Source organism: Schistocerca gregaria, chromosome 4, assembly GCF_023897955.1.
Source record: "Schistocerca gregaria isolate iqSchGreg1 chromosome 4, iqSchGreg1.2, whole genome shotgun sequence".
NCBI classification, from domain to species: Eukaryota; Metazoa; Arthropoda; class Insecta; order Orthoptera; family Acrididae; genus Schistocerca; species Schistocerca gregaria.
Window position 1 is genome coordinate 731,968,313 of NC_064923.1, and position 16,033 is coordinate 731,984,345.

The window sequence follows — 16,033 nt, forward strand, 5'->3', positions numbered from 1 at the left end:
ATAGGGAGACGAAGAGATGAATATACTAAGCAGATTCAGAAGGATGTAGGTTGCAGTAGGTACTGGAAGATGAAGAAGCTTGCACAGGATAGAGTAGCATGGAGAGCTGCATCAAACCAGTCTCGGAGCTGAAGACCAGAACAACAACACACTATGTCACAAAAGAAACAGAACATCAGAAGATGCTGCAAGAGCACTGGAATTTCGTAAACCATACAAAAATAAATACTTTGGCTTCAAGTGCACATTTGTACAGCCAGATTCACAACAAAGTAGACCCCACCCTGATATTAAGCTTCTCATTGTGGTTTTCAGGATGCAAATTTTCTTGGTGTACCAGTATTGTATTATCTCGTACCTGATTCTTTATTACGGTATAATGCCATACATGCCAGAAGATGAAAACATGCATTTGAAATTCAGGACACAGTTGAAAGTAGTCAACAGTGTGGAATGAAAACTTTATTTCAAATAAATTGCCTCCCTCTGTGAAACAGATTAATAAGAGCCAAATGTCTTTAGCAAGCTGACAAAAATAACTTTATTGTTCTGCAATGTGATTAACACTTTACTGCTGAAAACATGGAAATAAAATAAAATCAGAAAATTGAAACCAATAACATATTTTAGCCTCCCGTAATATTCAATTCATAGCTCCCAGTCACAGAAATTCGGTTTTGTTTTCATTTAATGTGAGAGCTGTAAATGAAGACAAAACATCAAAGTCACGTCCTCCCCACTAAAACTCAGATTGCTCTGCACATGCACGAATGTAGCAGCTCCGGCGCACTAGAAACATTTTTTAAGTAGCCAAAAGTGGGAAAAGGCACTGCTCATATGTGACTCAGCTGTGCATGCTGCGGACTTTCACATGACTACACACCCTCCGACTGAACGTTGCAATAGTAAAAGTGTTGGCTGGTTTCATTGTCTAGGGGCTCGGATACGCAGTTGCCTCATTACAGGCCAATACTGCTGAGTCTGCAGTATATGACAAGAATACACACAGTAATCAAATGGTCAAAGGTTTACATCACTCAGCAATTTTGAATTATGGAAGTAACATATAAATGAAAGATTACAATTAAATAAAATCTGCAGGTACTATCTTAATGAGTTTAAATGATGAGTATCATAGTAGAAGTACTTTTGTCAATGTGGTATATTTCTGCAAACCACTTACTGGTATCAATGGTACAGCAATTAAATAAAATATAAGTTGAATAACAGAGAAACAATAGATTCCTACTGCATGTAATTAGTTATGAACAACAACATAGCTCACAAGATCTTCACTTCTAAATGCTCACTATGTCTTCACTGCAAAAGCCACGGAAATCACACAAGAACGCAGGCTGGCACTCCGAAATATTTCTATCCTCCATGACCACGCGCAAACTGCTCCACTGTCCAAGTCTTTTTGCCGACTGTGGATCCGTCGCGCTGTACTGTCTGTGTCCAGCACTCACACTCGTGTCCTGTGCGACTGTCCCTTGCACCGCACTGCCCAGAACTCCCTTGTACCCTCTCCGAAAATGATGCTCCTCCCCAACCTCCATACGTCTCTCTTAGTACCGAGCACTCTCATTGGCTAGAGCGTTCCCTCCATGTCTCAAAGCCAACATGCACTCACAAACATATTGAAACACATACCAAATACTGGATTTACATTTAAATAACTTGAAATTAAATAAATATTCCTATGGCTGGACCATAAACATGCTCTAACATACAATATTAAATACATAAACAGATTAAATAAACATATATCAAAGGAATAGCAACAAAAGGTAGGCCAGTAGCCTAATGTCTGTGTGCTTTTTAAAACACTGTAAATATTTAACCAATTTCTTCATGAATAGTATATATCGGATACATACAAAGAGACAGATGAATAAATATATTTATAAGCATGCTGCTACCGGTTTTTTGTGTAACTGTGGAGTACTTATGGCCAGACGCGATCGATAGTAAGCAGCCACTTTGACCTCCAATAACTTGTGTACTATTTAAGTTACATGCCTGTAATTCATACCAATTTAGGTTTACACTAATAGCTTTCTACAGACATGCAGATTGACGAAATCGGATGAGCCAGTTTGATTTTGGAAATTCGTTGTTGGGTGTTACAAGTATAATTTACTGTCAGATACTTAGCCTCGAACTAATAAAGATATTGAAAATCTGATTACACCATTAGAATTGTCATACAAATAATAGTAATGTACATGTTTCTTTTTGAGGTATCATGATTCATCTGGCTACTATTAATTTGTATATGAACTGTGAAATGTCTGCCATTAAGGTTTCACAAAGTCCGCCATCTCTGGCACTCCCGGTGTGTCTCCTTCATCAACGTAGCGTCACACTGGAATTCCCAGCCATGCGGCTGGACCGTCTGTTCTGCGGCATCACGCGGTTGCTAAGCTAACGTTTGGCACCACATGGGGGCTGCCGGGCGGCAACACGCTGAGAGGTCCCAAGCTCAGCCATGTCAACTCAGAACTTAGAATATTTTTCAGGGCGCCACAACTCGCCTGTTACCTCACAATGCACATGAGCCTGCTGACAGTCACTCAAATGAACCTAGTGTGAACAGCAGTGGCTTCACACTCAGCAGAAGCAGTTTGTTGTTATGAAGTATTGCATAGTCTTCATTCTAAATCCTTCAAACATTTTGCTGTTGGCTGACGCTTTTGTGTGCTCTATGTTTTGTTGTTGTAAGTATTATATTGCAATAGTGGGATACAGTAAATTTCTTTGTTAGAGTATCAGTTCTTATCAACCAAAATTACAAAAATTTAACTGAAAACTAAAACAACGACAAATTCCTAGAATCCTAAAAAATTCCCAGGTTTTCCCATTTTCCCCAGATGAAAAAATTCCCAGGTTTTTTCCCAGATTTCCCGGTTGTCCCGAGGCATATACACACTGTAATTCTAAAATTGTATTATCCTTTTACTTGTATTCCTTGATGTTCCTCAGAATTACTACAAATGAGCTACAGGAGTACATAAAGATTTGCAGTACAATTTTTTAAAAATAACTGTCTTCTCTGGCATTTAACCACATCCAGTTCCAGAATTTCAGTGGTTGTCAGAACTGATCTGGGGGAGAGCCAGATGTTGAAAGAACCCAATGAAGAGAGACATAATAATTCTGAATGTACAACCATGCAGATGCTTGAACTCAGAGTACGTTTATGTCTTTGATCACCAGTTTTTTTCATATTTTGTTTGATAAGCATTTTTGATCAGTAATGACCATCAAAAGATTAGTCTGTATTAATAGAACTGTATTAAAAAAAAAAAAACATCATAAAATTTCTATCATGATTCAGAATCGCAGAAAATTAATTATATGGTAAAAATGAAGGACAAACATAGTGAGGGACTGGTACAATGGGGCCATTATTACATCTTTTTATGAAGGAATTGGCGATCTTGGGGTAGACCAACTGTAGCATGAGGTGGCATTGACAATGACAAGCAAAACGCAAAGTGGTGCACAGAGAGGATCCATGAAGAGTTAATGGAGGATAGAATTCATGTTTAGACAAAGCAGGGTAGGCTGGTGACAACGTGCTGAATGTATTGCTTCACAGTTGTGTGTGGAAGATTTCAATATCTATTACATGTTTAAAGTATTCACAATAAAATACTGTTCAAGCAATGAAAAAGAGAAAGGTCATCACAATTTACTCTGATGCTCAAAACTCAGCTACACACAAATAACTAATTTTTGTGTTAGTTCACAACCACACGAGAAAACACTCAAAGTTGTCCAGCAAAGTTCATCAGCATTATAGTGAATGTTTCCCAACTATACCCAAATATCAATGTTGCAAATTATTATCAGATAATAAAAATCAATAATTAATTAAAAATACTGTTGGGTTATTGAGTAGGTTGGATATCTGATTATTACATTATCCTAAATCATATAAGATATTATAAGTGCAGGAAAGTACACTTAAATTGCTCTTAATAACAACTATGTCATCACTAATATTCATATACGAGATAAAAAGTCACAATGACTCATGGATCATACCCCGGCCATCTTGGATACGAATACGTGAACGCAGACGTGCTTGTTCGAGGTGAAATTGGTCTTCTTGTCTTTCCCATTCCTGAAATTGGGCAGCTTCCTTTGACCGCTGCATCATTGACATTTCTTCCTCACGTTGTTGGCGTTCAAGTTCCCGTTCCAAACGGCGTTTTTTTACCTGCAGAAAAAAGAACACTTAAAAATAAATATAAAGTAAATATTGTTATGATAATATTCTTCTCAGGTATGCAGTCGGATCATAACGTCTTCATGACACAATATTTTCGCGGTCCAACTGGCCGCCATCTGCAGGTGAGAGTGCTGGTGCACGATCTCGCCGGAGAAGAATATTATCAATTATTACACCGGGAAAGGCTTCGTAGTAAATATTGTTATGTAAGTTTATAATTCTGTATACATCAAAATAAATGAGGATAACCTTATGATAAATTCACGATGAACATTTCACCATACCATTAAAAAGTGAGTTAATAAATATTCCATCAAAATTCCTATTAATAGTTGGAAATTTGTAAGCTCATTCTATTGATGATAATATCTGATACTTGATGTCCTCAGATAAGAGTAGTAGAATGAAATCTTTATGTGCTGAACGTTTTTGGATTGTTAATGATAAGCTGGAATCCTGTTTATGTAAATCAAGATCTTTTTATCAACCACAACAGATTTTAAAACATTGTAGTTTTTTATAATAGTGCATGTTATTGTGTAAGTATTGCAGAAGTTATGCAGCTATATACACGCATATTTGCCTAGGGTACTACCTGGCACAGAGAAAAATGACCCAGCCAGGTAAGCAGTAATATTATCTTTACACTCGAGAAACATGGAGGGGAGACGGCAACAGCATATACTCCAGCATACTGCCAAGTGGAGTGCTGTCACAAATTACATGTCTATATGCCAGTGCCCTATATAGTACAACAACTTAACACTGACTGGTACCTTCATCTGAGAACACTCCTCGGACAATTTAACTTTTCCATCATTTATTCCCTGATGAAAATATTTGAATCCTCATAAGGTCTAAATAATCACTGGCTGTTTTATTTCAGACGCAACATTCTTTCACTAAAAAAACCTTATGTAATCTGCTGTTTTTGAAATTATGCCATCTCATTTGTACATGGTAAATTATTCTTTCTGTTACATTTGAAAACTAAGTTCCATACATAAAACAATTTTTCTAGCACACACATAAAAAAAAAGTTTTGCAACACCTCGGTTCCATGAGTTCTGGAACCTGTATAGAAAACTGGAATAGCAACCAACATAAACATCATTCCTGCCCTTTTTATTGCTCATGAAAACCACACATTGTATGTTTTACCACCATACAGCGAGACCTTCAGAGGTGGTGGTCCAGACTGCTGTACACACCAGTACCTCTAATACCCAGTAGTACTTCCTCTTGCATTGAGGCATGTCTGTATTTGTCATGGCTTACTATCCACAAGTTCATCAAGGCACTGTTGGTCCAGATTGTTCCACTCCTCAATCGCGATTCAGCGCAGATCCCAGTGGTTGGTGGGTCACGTTTTTCTTACCAGCCCTTTTCAATTTATCCCAGGCATGTTCGATAGAGTTCATATCTGGTCGAGCAAAGTCGTTATCATAAAGGAATTCGCTCACAAAATGTGCACAATGTGAGAGTGAATGCCTCACCAATATGCTGCTGATATGATTGCACTATCTGTCGGAGGATGGCATTCACGCGTCACACACCCGTTTCGGCAACTTCCATGACCACCAGCGGCGTATGTCGGCCCTACATAATGCCACACCAAAACAGCAGGGAACCTCCACCTTGCTGCACTCGCTGAACAGTGTGTCTAAAGCGTTCAGCCTTACTGGGTTGCCTCCAAACAGGTCTCTGATGATTGTCTGGTTGAAGGCATATGCGACATTCATCAGTGAAGAGAACGTGATGCCAATCTTGAGCAGTCCATTCAGCACGTTGTTGGGCCCATCTATACCACGCTGCATGGTGTCGTGGTTTGCAAAGAAGGTACTCGCCATGTACCTCATGAATGACATTGCACATCATTTAGCCTACTGTGCACAGTTTTAGTCCTAACACGACATCCTGTGGTTGCACGAAAAGCATTATTCAACATGGTGGCATTGCTGTCAGGGTTCCTCTGAGCCATAATCTGTAGTAGCCTTTGGGCGGCCTGAGCGCGGCATGTCATCAACACTTCCTGTCTCTCTGTATATTCTCATGTCTGAACAACATCGCTTTGGTTCATTCCGAGACATTTGGACACTTCCCTTGTTGAGAGGCCTTCCTGGTACAAACCAACAATGCGCATACAATCGAACTGCAGACTGACCGTCTAGGTGAGGTTGAATTACAGACAACACAAGCCACGTACCTCCTTCCTGGTGGAATGACTGGAACTGATCGGGGGCTGTCAGACCCCCTCCGTCTAATATGCGCTGCTCATGCAAGGTTGTTTACATTTTTTGGTGGGTTTAGTGACAACTCTGAACAGTCAAAGGGACTGTGTCTGTGATACAACATCCTCAGTCAACATCTATCCTCAGGGGTTCTGGGAACTAGCGTGATGCAAAACTTTTTTTGATGTGTGTAGTTTCTCTGCAATGTCTTAAGTCCAGATCTGCATGACAAAATCTGTGAAGTTTCCTCAAGGTTAGAATTTCCTTGCATTTTTTTATATACTCACAGAAATTGGCAAACTGAGTGTTGGCTTCTGTCACAGGTTCTTCAGATGACATTTCCTTCAGGATTTTACTGAGTTTTGCCAACATGAGTGACTGGCATTGTCAAAGCTCTGGCCTCCATTGCTGATGACACACTGGAGTCGAGCTCATGGCTGCAGGTTATACAAAGCTGGCATGCCAGTATCCAACAATTTTTCCTTGGTCATTACTACTGTGCTTCTTCTCTTGATATCTGCAGTGGTTATTCATTGTGAATGGGAATCCAGGATATGTTCACCTCGAGGCTTCCCCTTTTCTTAATGAAGCTATTGTCAAGGTAAATGGATCCTGTATTCCCATATTGCAGTGAACAACTGCTGAATGTGGCAAGGGAAGAATCACAGTGGTAATGACCATGGAAAAACCCTAGGATGTTGGCATGCCAGGTACATATAACCTGTGGCCACTAGCTTGACTCCAGTCTACCACCATTACTGGAGGGTGAAGCTTTTATAGTGGCAGCCACTCATGCTGGCAAAATTTCAGAAAGGTGTTCTAACTAACTCTGGCCAAAGAATCCAAGACAGAAACCAATGGGAAATTGTTAACAAGTTGACATGAAAGCTTTAACAATTTTCTATTACACCTCTACAGGGGAGGAGATTCGAGACTGTACGAACACCTTGGCCAACAGTGGAAGATAAAAGCCGATTTCCTATCCCCTCTTAGATTTCTGTCGTGGGGACTGATGACCATAGATATGTTAAGTCCCATAGTGCTCAGAGCCATCTTTCTGTCATGGTGTGGGAACAAAGGGACCACAGCAAAGTTCCTGAAAAGTAAATGCCTAATTACCACCACCCAAGCACATCATATCATTGACAGAATGGAACGATCTTCTCTCCATTAGTGAATTCATGCAAGAGACCTGGCAAGAACAGATGAGTAATTTTTGGACGTTTTCTATCAACTAAGTGGCAGCATACTTGAAGACAACTGGGATAAGATCAACAGCATCACTCACAGGAACAGGCAACTGCTGTACTGAGCAACAGAGAATAAGTTTGCAAGATGCAGGAAGCAGATCCAACAAGCTGGTGCCCGAGAAGTCACACACAGTAATCAAAGCAGATATACAAGTTGGAGACAAAGAGGAACCTCGGTGAATGACAAGTGACTACAGAGGAACAGCCTTTCCTTCAAAAAAAGGAGGGAACTTTGCTATCGTCACCAAAATTGTACCTAAGGAGGTGGTAATAGCTGCCAATAAGGGAAACGCGACCAATGTAATGAAGAGCGAAGATTATGAACAGAAGATTTGGGACCTATTAGATCAGATGAGTATTGAAAACAAAGAGCAGATCTGACACAGAGGATCACAAAGAATATGAATCAGTCAATCAAGGTGTCTTCTCTCACAGTGGACGTACAGAGGAACCTGCCCAACACAGAAGTCCTACCACCTTGCCAGTATGGTTTGCCAGAAATGCGTAAGGATCCACTAAGAGCAATGTTATGCACTTCTGGCTCACCAACTTATTATTATTATTTATTATTATTTCGTTTGGCATCAAGGATACATTACTTGAATTGAACAGCAATGATGTTACTGGTAACACAATATGCATATGCTAGAAATAAAATAGATTACATTCATTTATGGTAATAAAAGCCAGATTAGAGCAATAAATCAATAATATACATATGGATAAAAACACTAGGATGAGTTACATGTAAAAGAGAAAATGTGGTTTTCATAAACAGTAATATTGACAAACAGAGCTTCAAGTTGTAATAAAAACTATAGGTTAATATCTAAAGTATCCAGCCAGGAGATTGCTTCCTCAGAGACCTCATGTATGCTGGTCAGAGTTCCAGCATATTTCCGTAGAGGACACTCTGTGACTATGTGGTGTATTGTTTGTCGTTGGTGTCCGCAGTCACACTTGGCCCTTTCAGCGATTCCCACTTATGCTTCATGTCCTTGCATCTTCCGTGCTTGGTGCGTATGCAATTTAGGGTGGTCCACAACCTCCTAGGTAAGTGGAATCCAGGAGGGACTCGCGTAGGATCAGCAATGAGACCTGCAGAATCAGGATTGGCTGCGAACCATTCTTCCCGCCATGCTGTTTCTGGTTGGAATCCTTCAGAAGTAAGCCTTTTTCCAAGTCTCCAGGAGGGTTTCCTGGACTTAAGACGTTGCCTTTGAGTGGCATCACAGTCCTGGTGTAGCGGTAACTCGGGATTCTTGGAGCATTTCTCCCATTCCCTTTACAACACTGCTTGATGTCATAACTTCGGTGGTGCAATATTAGACAGAACAGGTAGCCATTCTGTGGGTGTGGATTTTATTGTCCCGGATACGCTTCTCATGGCTACATTCAGCTGCGTGTCTACCATGGCTGTATGAGCGCTGTTCAGCCATACTGGGCTGCAATATTCCCCAACAGAGTATACAAGTGAGAGGGCAGTTGTTTTGAGTACAGCTGCCTTAGCTCCCCAGCTCGTTCCGGAGAGTTTGTGTAATATATTTTTCTGGTTTTCATTTTTAAAGCTGTTTCAGTTAGGTGTTTTCTATATGTTCGCGAACGATCCAAGGTCACGCCGAGATATTTTGGGAATGGGTTATATAACAGCAACTGATTTCTAAAGGAAATTTGGGGTTTATAACGAGCATGCCTATTACTCAGATGGAAGGTGGAGGATTCAGTTTTATTTCTGTTTACTTTGAGTTGCCATCCATTAAAAAATTCATCTAGAATTTGCAGATCCTGAGTGAGAGTCATTTCTGAAGTTGTAAAATCGTTAGCCTGCGTCACCAAGGCTATGTCATCAGCTTAGAGAAATGTTCTTGCTCTCGTTTCTGGCATGTCAGTGACATATAAATTGAAAAGTAGGGGGGGGCCAATACTGATCCTTGCGGTAGTCCGTCATTTAAATTGTATACCTTGCTTACTTGACCGTTTAGGTGACCTTGGAATTTCCTGTTGGACAGCATGTTATTGAGTAGTTGTGCAATTCTTTTACATGTAATTATTCTTAAGAACTTAAGGAGCATGCCTTTCCACCACACTGTATCATATGCTGATGTTAGGTCAATAAACACGGCCATTGGTTTCTTCAGGTCTTCGAAGCCCTTCTCTATGTATGTTGCCAACGCTAGCACTTGATCGCTACAACTGCGGTCTCGTCTGAAGCCAGCCTGTTCTACAGGAATGTGTTTTAGGATAGTTGGTACAATTCTATTATAGAGTACTCTCTCCAGCAGTTTATAGCAGACAATTAGAAGTGCAATGGGTCTATAGTCTTCAGGATTGTTACCAGATTTTCACGGTTTCAGGATGGCAATTATTTTAGTTTTCTTAAAAAGATTTGGCAGTCTTCCTGTTGCGAGAATTTCACTAAACAGTGCAGTTAACCACTGCACTGCACCTTGGCCAGCATGTTTAAGGAACTCCGGGTATATACCATCACAACCAGCCACTTTACCAGATTTCAGTGTATCTAGGGCTGAAACAACTTCGGCTGCAGAGATTTTCTGTGCAAATTCGGAAGGCTGTGCTTGAAACATTTTAGACTTTAACTCATGTTTTATATCTTTGGCTTTCTGTTTGTTGTTGTTGATTGGTGTTCTTGTTATTTTAACAATCCTGGCTGTTATTTTGTTAGGATTTATTTTGTCTAATATGATATTAACTTTTGTGGCACTGCCAAGCTTTCTTAATAAATTCCAAGCTTCCTAACTCGAGTGTTGGAAAGACATGTTTTCAGTTAGTTCCATCCATTTCTTTTGCCAAGCTGAATCTAGGGCCGAAATCAATTCATCTGCTACCTTGGTGTCTCGAGTCGTTTTAAATTTGTCACACAATTCTTGACATCTAGGGCTCCATCCAGGAATGTAGTTCTCTCTGTAGCCTCTTGGAATACGTTTTCTGGCAATGGAATGAATTAGTCTAACAAAGTGGTCATAGTGCCTAACTTTAGGTGGAATAAACTGAATAACATGATCAACCTCTTCAGAGAATTTTTCCCATTTGGCTTTTTGGAAGTTCCATCGTGGCTTTGGTATAGACTTCACAACTGGGATTTCGAGTCCAATTTTCACTAGTACAGGTCGATGTTGGCTTCTAGGGAAATCACTGAGCACCTTCCTGCTGCTCTGCAACCAACTTATAAACTGGTGAAACACATTGTCTCTCTCCTTCAGTTACATGTGGGGAAAGACCAATGCTTGTATAAGGGACTATGGAAATTTCATTGAAAAGCTGAAGAAATTAAAACTTGGACCAAACAACATCTTGGTCATCTTTGATATTGTTTCTTAGTTTACTAAAGTGTTACTCAATGAGTCTCTGGACCATATCAGTACCATTTTCCTGCATGAAACCATCGAGCTCTTTCCTGCATGCCTCACCACAAGCTATTACACATGAAGTTACAACTTTTATGAACAGGTGAAAGGCATCATCATGGGTAGTCTACTTAGTACAGTGAGGGCCAACTTCTTCCTGAAACATTTCAAAACACTGGAGCTGGACTAAGGCGTGTTACAGATACTTCAATGACATCTTTGTTTTATGAAGACATAATGAGAGATAGCTCAGTGACTTACTAAGACATCTGAACTGTCTCCACACCAACATAAAATTTGCTATGGTGGTAGAAAAAGACTGACACTATCCTTTCAAGATGAGCTGGTTACAAGGAATGGTGAGAATCTGGGACACACTGTGTACTAAAAACTAAGAAACAGACCAGTATCTGCATAAACTGTAAAATCGACACCCAAGCCAGAAGAGAGGGATGACTGAAATACTTGCAACATACACAAGATGAATATGTGAGCTGCAGCATCTCAGACATGACATGCAACACCTGGATAAGTATTAGGAGGAGCTACAGATACTCCACTCCTTACACAAGAAGTGTCACAAAATCTAACAATTGCAAAGTGACTCATCAAAAGAAGAAATGCCGGATATAGCATCTCTGCCATACATTTCCAGGATGATGGGCAGAAATGGCCACATATTACACAAGTAGGTGTAAAGACTATTTATAAAGTGACAAAGAAGATCAAAGAGCACCTCAGATCAGCAAAGGACTAATGGGACCCACTTGCAATGCTGGGAATATAAGGCATATCCTGCACAAGTGGAAAAGTTTCTGTCAGAATGACTAGAATATCGAACAACAATTGGATTACTGAATATAAGCAGCATTGCAGCTTGGGAAAGGTGGAGAAATTGGCAGTGGCAGAAGCGAACAACCACTACAGGAAGCAAGGGGGTAACCACAGCTGTAATGATCGCAGAGAAGTACAACAAATCGAGCAAAATGAGAAACAGATATAATGATCACAACAACCTTGATGAAAAAACAATGATAAATCAAAGGAAATTAAATTGAAGTTAATGCATAAAATTGATTGAAAACACACGAACAAAGATTTTAAGTGGGAAAAGAATGATAGGAAAGAAAATTAGAACAAATGAAGAAATTGATATTATGATTAAAATAATGTGACAAAGGAATGAAAATAAAAAATATGGGGACTGATGACCTTAGCTGTTTAGTCCCCCTTAAACATCCCAACAACCACCACCACCATAAAAAAATATTTAAAAAATACTGCACCTGACATGATTCAAACCTACCACAGCCTCTTGCATCTGAAGTTATTATCCTATCCACCACATCACACCACCAGACTATGTAATATAGCTTTTGGTATGTTTCTGAGTTCACACAAAATTCCAAATTCCCCCCCCCCCCCCCCCCCCCGTCAATAACTCACAAATGAGTGCCCACCAGGGAGAATGGCTGCAGGGTGTGATACCTCGGATCTTAACCCACATCACGGTACATTTAGTTTCAGAAGTCTACACCGCCGCTGGGGACCTCTCCTTGAAAATGTTTTTCATGGCTGGATGTCAATATACCTTAGTAAACTTACACACCATTTGTGCATACATGAATGACTCGAGTTGCTGTTCTCTGAGACTGGTGTAAAGGCCATGAAAGTGTGCTTGTGCTGTTTCTGGTTCATGTTGTTATCAGGTTTGGCTTATAAGTGGGGTGGACAACATCAGATGTTGAATGATCAATGTGAAGGACATGGAGCTGCTGCATACTCATATGAGACAATGTTATCAGTACCAGACAGAGTTTGAAAGTGAGCCTTGTGGTAGGTCTCAATTTAGCTAGTGTTTCGTGCAATATCCAGATTTGTGGGACATTTGATGTGACATTGGCCCGGCGTTTACTGCAAGAGAATTAGAGGCCCAGGCCTGAGCACAACAAGGGAAGATCAGCATATTGTGAACCACACACACAGAGTAACTTCTTCACATACACATCTGCTATTTAAGAACAAGACTGGAATCCCTGCCACATTCAGTGTCATCCTACACCATTGTTTGGAGACTAACAGCAGCTGGACTAGGGTGTTACCATCCACATGTAGGCTGCTATTAACATCAAAATGCAAATGGCTGCGTCCAAACCACTATATGGCAGTGACCTAGGAGAGGTCTCATTCTTTCAATGTTCTGGAGAGGCAAAGCGGTGCCATTCTTTAACACAATAGTATTCATCCAAATATGGTTCGTGTCTCTATGAATTATTAGTGTGATGTTGAGGTACTCCCATGGCCATCAAGATCCCTAGATCTAATTGTGATGGAACATGTGTGAAACAAGCTCAGATGTCAACTCTGTCACAGTTCCGAAATCCAGGATATCGATGAGCCAATACAAAAATTGTGAACCAGCTTGCCTTACAGAAGGATGCAACGTCTTTATGACATACTTCCCAACTGAATGAATGCATCCATTCAAGCCAAAGAGGTGCAGGCAGTATCATACTGATAAGTGGGCACAAACTGCCAGATGCTTTGTAAATTTGATTCAAGACTGTAAGAACATCACATACCCCCCACCTCATGGTGTTTTGCTTTGTTTCACTCCTTTTTTGTCAGACAAAAAAGGGGTTTAACACAATAATACATGTAGATAGAAATTGCATATTTGTGTTGAGACTGCATAACTGACAGCATACAAATATCCACCCAGTATTCGAGTACAAAAGTACTTAATGACTTCCAATAAACTTTACACATAATTTCAAACCTTCACAATAAAATTTCTCACTAACTCCTCCCCCCCCCCCCCCCCCCCGCCCCCCTTGCACACACACAAAATGATGAAAGGAAAAAATGTTCATGCAGAAAAACTTTAGCACTTGGCATGACACTTTAATTTAACACTTCTTTAGTATCACCTCTATTTGCAACACAGATTGCAGCCAGCATCCACACATACACTGAATGCACTTGCAAAATTATATCAAACAGTGGGAAGTCGAGGATATAATAACAACAATAAGGAAAGGATAGTTTGTTACTCATCACATAGAGGAGCTGCTGAGTCACAGACAGACACAATGAAAAGTACTGCTAACATAATTAAAGTTTCAGACAAGGTCCTTCTTCCAAAATAGAAAACACATGAATATTCACACTATCTTTTTCATATTGTTGCAAAATTATATATCAATGTATAACGCCTGGTTAAGGATATAACATCACAAAACATTGAGATGCATGAGAAACTACCTTTTCTAGTTCTCTTCTGTTTTCCTCTTGCTTCTGTCGATTACGAATTTCTAACTCTTCTCTGCTCAATCCCGTCAGTCCATCCTTATCCAACTTTTTTGACCAAACAAATGTTGCTAACAAGTTCGCATCACCAAAAGGATTGTCTGTGTTTGTATAATGAAGATAATCATTATCCCAACCCATTCTTTCCTTCCGTTTGCGCTCTTTCGCTTCCTTTTTCAACAGGCGCCGCAAGCGCTTTTCCTCTGGAGTTTCAGTTGCTTTAATCAATTCTTTCTGTCTTCTCCTTTCTTCTGCCTGCCGTAATCTCTCCTCCTTCAGTTTCTGTAGGAGTTTAACAGAACGTGAGGAAGAATCAGAATCTGATGACTCAGTTGAGTTTTCCTCAGATGATGATTCTGTTGATGATGATGATGATGACGATGATGCCCTGGAAGATAATATAGGATGATCAATAATATGTAGTTAATAAGTGGACTGACTATTATAGTTAATGTCCAACATAAAATCCTTTTTGCAACTTGCCACAATAACTTCAAAATCACAAAAACAGATTAGTGGCGTGGTACTCAGGACTTGGAAACCAAGTGAGGTGATATTGTGAAGAAAACAATGTGGTCTTTTCAATAAGTACTCTCACTGCTCACTGCTTGTACCTTCCAACACACTGCAGAGATTAGTGTATTTATCGGTATTGTCAACAGGATATTTATTTTCTCTGAGGTAGGTTCTCCAGTTCCACTCTTTGTGATTTTGAGTTCTCCCACATCACCACCTTACTCAACTTTAATATTTTGCTTGGAAGTTCCGTCACCTTTTCCTTCAGCACTGTCATTCATTTTCCTTTTTCATTATCAATAAATTTAATGAAGTTAGCAGCAAGCCACTGTCACTGGCATCTAAGGAGGTCTCTGTGACTGATTTTAGTCGTTGCACAATAAGGTAAGAACACATACTACTTCCCATGAATACTCTGTAACAGAGATTCATGTATTGTAAGTACACTTTACACCTGTCAATTACATTTCTTATCACTTGCTTTGGAGGAGCAGTTGTTTCCACACATCTGATACAGTAGCGTCATCAGGGACAAGTTGTAGCACTCACCCTGTGAAATACATGTTGACACACTTTGCTGGTGCTATACGCTGTGTTGGTGCTCAAAAATCATAACAACTAGGGCACATGAAAAGAAACATGGACTGTGAGTGCAAAATGAGCAAAATCTCAAACAAATGTAACATCTGACTTGGTTATAGCACAGCAGTATACATGAGGTATGCAAAATTTCAGATCACTGTATCTCCCTGCAGTGCAAATCCCAAGATGAGATGGATTTTGAATAGATCTGTTTGCTGGAAATTATCTTTCAACAATTTGGTTGAGTAAAGGTGACAAAAAACATATTGTTGGAATTAAAGTGGTAGTAATTGCTGGACATGAATGCAGTGGTAAATCACACAGACAAAAAGGTTCACTCTCAAAACTGATCCCCGTGATGGAGGCTGCTGTAATGTGATTCATCAAAGGAGGTAGGTTTTACTTTCATATCAATTTATGGTGAGACATCTGAGCTGTAAATATGAATGACATTGGATGGCACTTTCTTATTTAAGATACTCCTAAAATAGGCACTAATCAGTAAATGGATAAAACAAACTACAGATAAAAGTGACACTT

General features: G+C 39.8%; 1 protein-coding gene across 1 annotated transcript in view; it reads right to left on the reverse strand.

The window, feature by feature from the left end:
- The window catches only part of LOC126267636 (cactin), a 147,381-nt gene that overhangs the window by 96,514 nt on the left and 34,834 nt on the right, over window positions 1–16,033 (reverse strand). Inside the window, exons 3-4 of the mRNA XM_049972938.1 lie at window positions 14,351–14,783; window positions 4,054–4,228 (exon numbers count right to left, since the gene is read on the reverse strand). Of these exons, the coding sequence (XP_049828895.1) occupies window positions 4,054–4,228; window positions 14,351–14,783 (608 nt within the window). The remainder of the gene's footprint in view (window positions 1–4,053; window positions 4,229–14,350; window positions 14,784–16,033) is intronic.